Below are 3,067 nucleotides of genomic sequence, written 5' to 3' on the forward strand. Positions count from 1 at the left end.
GCTTGGTGAGCTCGCAGGGCGCGTCGGGCGCGTCGCGGTCCCGCTCGGCCTCTGTGGAGATAGGCGTCAGGGCCACACAGTACGCGGGCGGGGCGCCCGCGCGCACGGGGACACCGACCTTCGTCCTCCTCGTCCACGGAGGCAGACGGCCGCAGGCGCTTCTGGTCGCCAGCCGCGGCCGCGTCGGGGGGCTCCTTCCTCTTGACCTTGAAGGAGGGCAGGCGGATGGCGCCGCGCAGCCCGATGCCCAGGCCCAGGCCCTCGTAGCCCAGGCCCTCGCTCTTGCCCCAGGACTCCAGCAGGCACGAGGCGATGCGGTCCTTCGGCTTTGGCCGGTCCTCGTCCTTGTGCTCCCCGGACTTCACCGGGGTCAGCGAGGCCTGGGGGGGCGTCACCGTGGAGCAGCGGCCCAGGCAGGGCTGCGACCAGCCTCCCCGCCCGCCAGCGCGGCCCCTCCTGGCGCCCGGTCCCCACCCACCTTGGCCAGCCGCTCTTTCTTGTCCCACCACTCATCGAAGGCGCGGAAGGCCACCACCTCCACCATCTTGCGGTTCAGGTCGCGCTTCATGATGGCCTTGAGCTCTTTGAGGACCACCAGCAGGACGCCGTCCACGGTGGCCTTGTGCGGATCCTCCTGGCGCGGCACGTAGCCTGGTGGCGGCACCGACGGGTCGAACCTGGGCAGGGGCGGCCAGGGCTGCCCGCGGCCGGGGCCAGCGTTGCTTGGGGAGAAGGGGCCCCGGTGCGGGGGCAGGCTGGCAAAGTGCAGTCCGGCAGCAGCAGCAGCGGCCGCGGCCACGAAGGGCGGGTAGGGGCAGCCCCCCTGGCCGGTCATCAGCCGGCTCAGCATCTGTGTCTGCATCTGGAAGGACATGGGCACGCCGCCCCACTGGCCGCCGAGCACATGGCTCATGTCCACCTGCATCACCGGGAACAGCCCAGGCGGGAACGGGGGCAGCGGCGGCAGGATGGGGGGTGGCGGGACCCCGGGCGGCCCTGGCAGCGGGGGCGGGGGCAGGGGCAGGGCTGGGGCCAGCACGGAGGGGGCGGCCACGGCTGCGGCCCCCGAGGCCACCACCATGGGCTTGGGGCAGTCGGCGCTGGTGATGGGGGCCGAGGGCATCTCATCGTCGGAGATCTCCATGTCCTCACCGGAGGACTGCTGGCCCTGCAGGGGAGGGGCGGGCTGAGTCGGGGCCACAGCCCTACCAGGCTGCCGGCTGCAGGTCCACTGCTGCCCGCGGGGCTACCAGCGGGCCCAGTAACCGTTAGGCAGCCGTGGTCGGCACCTGTGTGGGCAGACACTGCCTCTGCAGGGCACAGCGGTCACCGGGCTCACAGAGACGGAGACTGAGACGGAGGGAGATGGAGACAGAGGCAGAGACAGAAGTGGAGACAGAGGTGGAGACAGAGGCAGAGACAGGAGGAAGGGCAGGGAGCCCCAGTAGGGGCGGCCAGGGGAGGGGGATGGGCCAGCTCGCCCCCTGCAGGGCGCAGCACCACTTTGGCCAGCAGGGGTCCCCGGCCACCTACATCAGTCTGTGGGCACCTTACTGATGAGGCAAGTGGGTGCCGAGGACCACCTGGTGGGTGACAGGTGGGGTGGCTGCCTGCCACTCTTCCGCCAGTCCACGCCCACCCTCTGCCGGCCAGCGCGGCCCCCACCTCACCTGGCCCTGTGGGTCTGCCAGAACCCTGGCACTGGAGGACACAGCTGTGGCCCCTGCCCGAGGCAAGGCAAGTGCCGGCCAGGGCTGGTCCTCCAGCCCAGGGGCCCGCCTGGTGAGAGGCTGTGGCCAGAACGCCCCAGCCGAAGGGGGAGCGGTCAAAGATGACCCCAGCCCTAAAGTGTGGCAGGCACCCCATGCCACAGAGCTTTGGGGACACAGGTCTAGAACTGGGGGGCATTGAGGTCTGTGCCCAGTTGAGGCAAGGCCAGGGAAGGGGTAGGAGGGGAAGGCCTTCCCTGGGGTCAGCGAGGGGACAGAGCTCTCAGCCGGGGGTAGGGGCAGCAGAAGGTCCTGCGAGGGGCCGGAGCCTAACCAGACCAGCCCCAGCAGTCCTCACTGCCCCTCTCCCACAGCAGCAAACAGGCCCGTGAGAAAGGGCCTTCCCAGGCCACATGGCTGCAGGTGGCAGAGCTGGGGGGGGGGCCCCCACCAGCTTCAGCACACCCCATCCAGGCCCGGCGCTGCTGGGCCCGCAGCCGCCAGCAGGGGGCGCCCGCGGCCTGGCGTGCCCAGCCCAGCCCCCGCCCAGGCAGCCGCGGGGCCTCCCCGCCCAGGGCCCCCAGCTCTGACGTCAGCAGCAGCGCGCCAAGCCCGTGGGGGTGGGGGGGGGGTGCCAGCGGCGCCCCACCTCTGCACACCTGTCAGCTCCTGTCTGGATTCCAGGGTCCTGGAAACCACTTCCCCAGCGCTCCGGGGGGCCCCCAGAGCCCCCCAACGGTGGCAACCAAGCTCCTCTCTGCTGCTCCAGGCCGGCCCGCCCAGTGCACTGCTGGGAGGGGGCCCCGGCTGCCCGCGGGCCTGGGCTCCGGCCGTCTTAGGAGGTCCAGGCCGGCAGGGTGGACGGCAGAGCCATGCTGCTGACCCCGGGCGGACCTGGCATCACCTACCAAGCCTGCGGCCACGCGTTTGGCAGTGAGACCCCAATGGGGGAGGCTCTCTGGCTGGGGGGGGGGGTGGAGGGTCAATCAACCCTGGCGGTGTCTGCTGGGGGGGCCCCAAGGTCAGCGCCCTAGGAGCTGGGCCGGACAGCGGCCCAGGCTGGGTGCAGAGCCATAGCCCCCCACCCCCAGCCCCTCTGCAGACCTGTGGGACCAGCTTCCATCATCCCCAATCCCGAGTGCACAGCCTGGAAGCGTCACCCCGTCCCCACAGGGGGCTCCCACCACGCCCTCAGGCCAGCCCCGCAGCTCCGCAGCTGTGCTTGCTGAGGCCTCCCAAGACAGCGGCCAGCGGCGTCCTACCTCGTCCATCTGCTCCGAGGTCGGGGTCCTGTCCGCAGCCAGCTCCAGCGCCACCTCGGCCGTCTGGCCCAGGGGGCCGGCAGGGTCCGGCGGCCG

General features: G+C 71.8%; 1 protein-coding gene across 1 annotated transcript in view; it reads right to left on the reverse strand.

Moving 5' to 3' along the window:
- The window catches only part of SETD1B (SET domain containing 1B), a 13,965-nt gene that overhangs the window by 5,661 nt on the left and 5,237 nt on the right, over positions 1-3,067 (reverse strand). Inside the window, exons 6-9 of the mRNA XM_012730848.1 lie at positions 2,972-3,063; positions 479-1,168; positions 119-380; positions 1-51 (exon numbers count right to left, since the gene is read on the reverse strand). Coding sequence (XP_012586302.1) covers positions 1-51; positions 119-380; positions 479-1,168; positions 2,972-3,063 — 1,095 coding nt within the window. The remainder of the gene's footprint in view (positions 52-118; positions 381-478; positions 1,169-2,971; positions 3,064-3,067) is intronic.

Source organism: Condylura cristata, unplaced genomic scaffold, assembly GCF_000260355.1.
Source record: "Condylura cristata isolate star-nosed mole 26May11 unplaced genomic scaffold, ConCri1.0 scaffold00029, whole genome shotgun sequence".
Classification (NCBI taxonomy): Eukaryota; Metazoa; Chordata; class Mammalia; order Eulipotyphla; family Talpidae; genus Condylura; species Condylura cristata.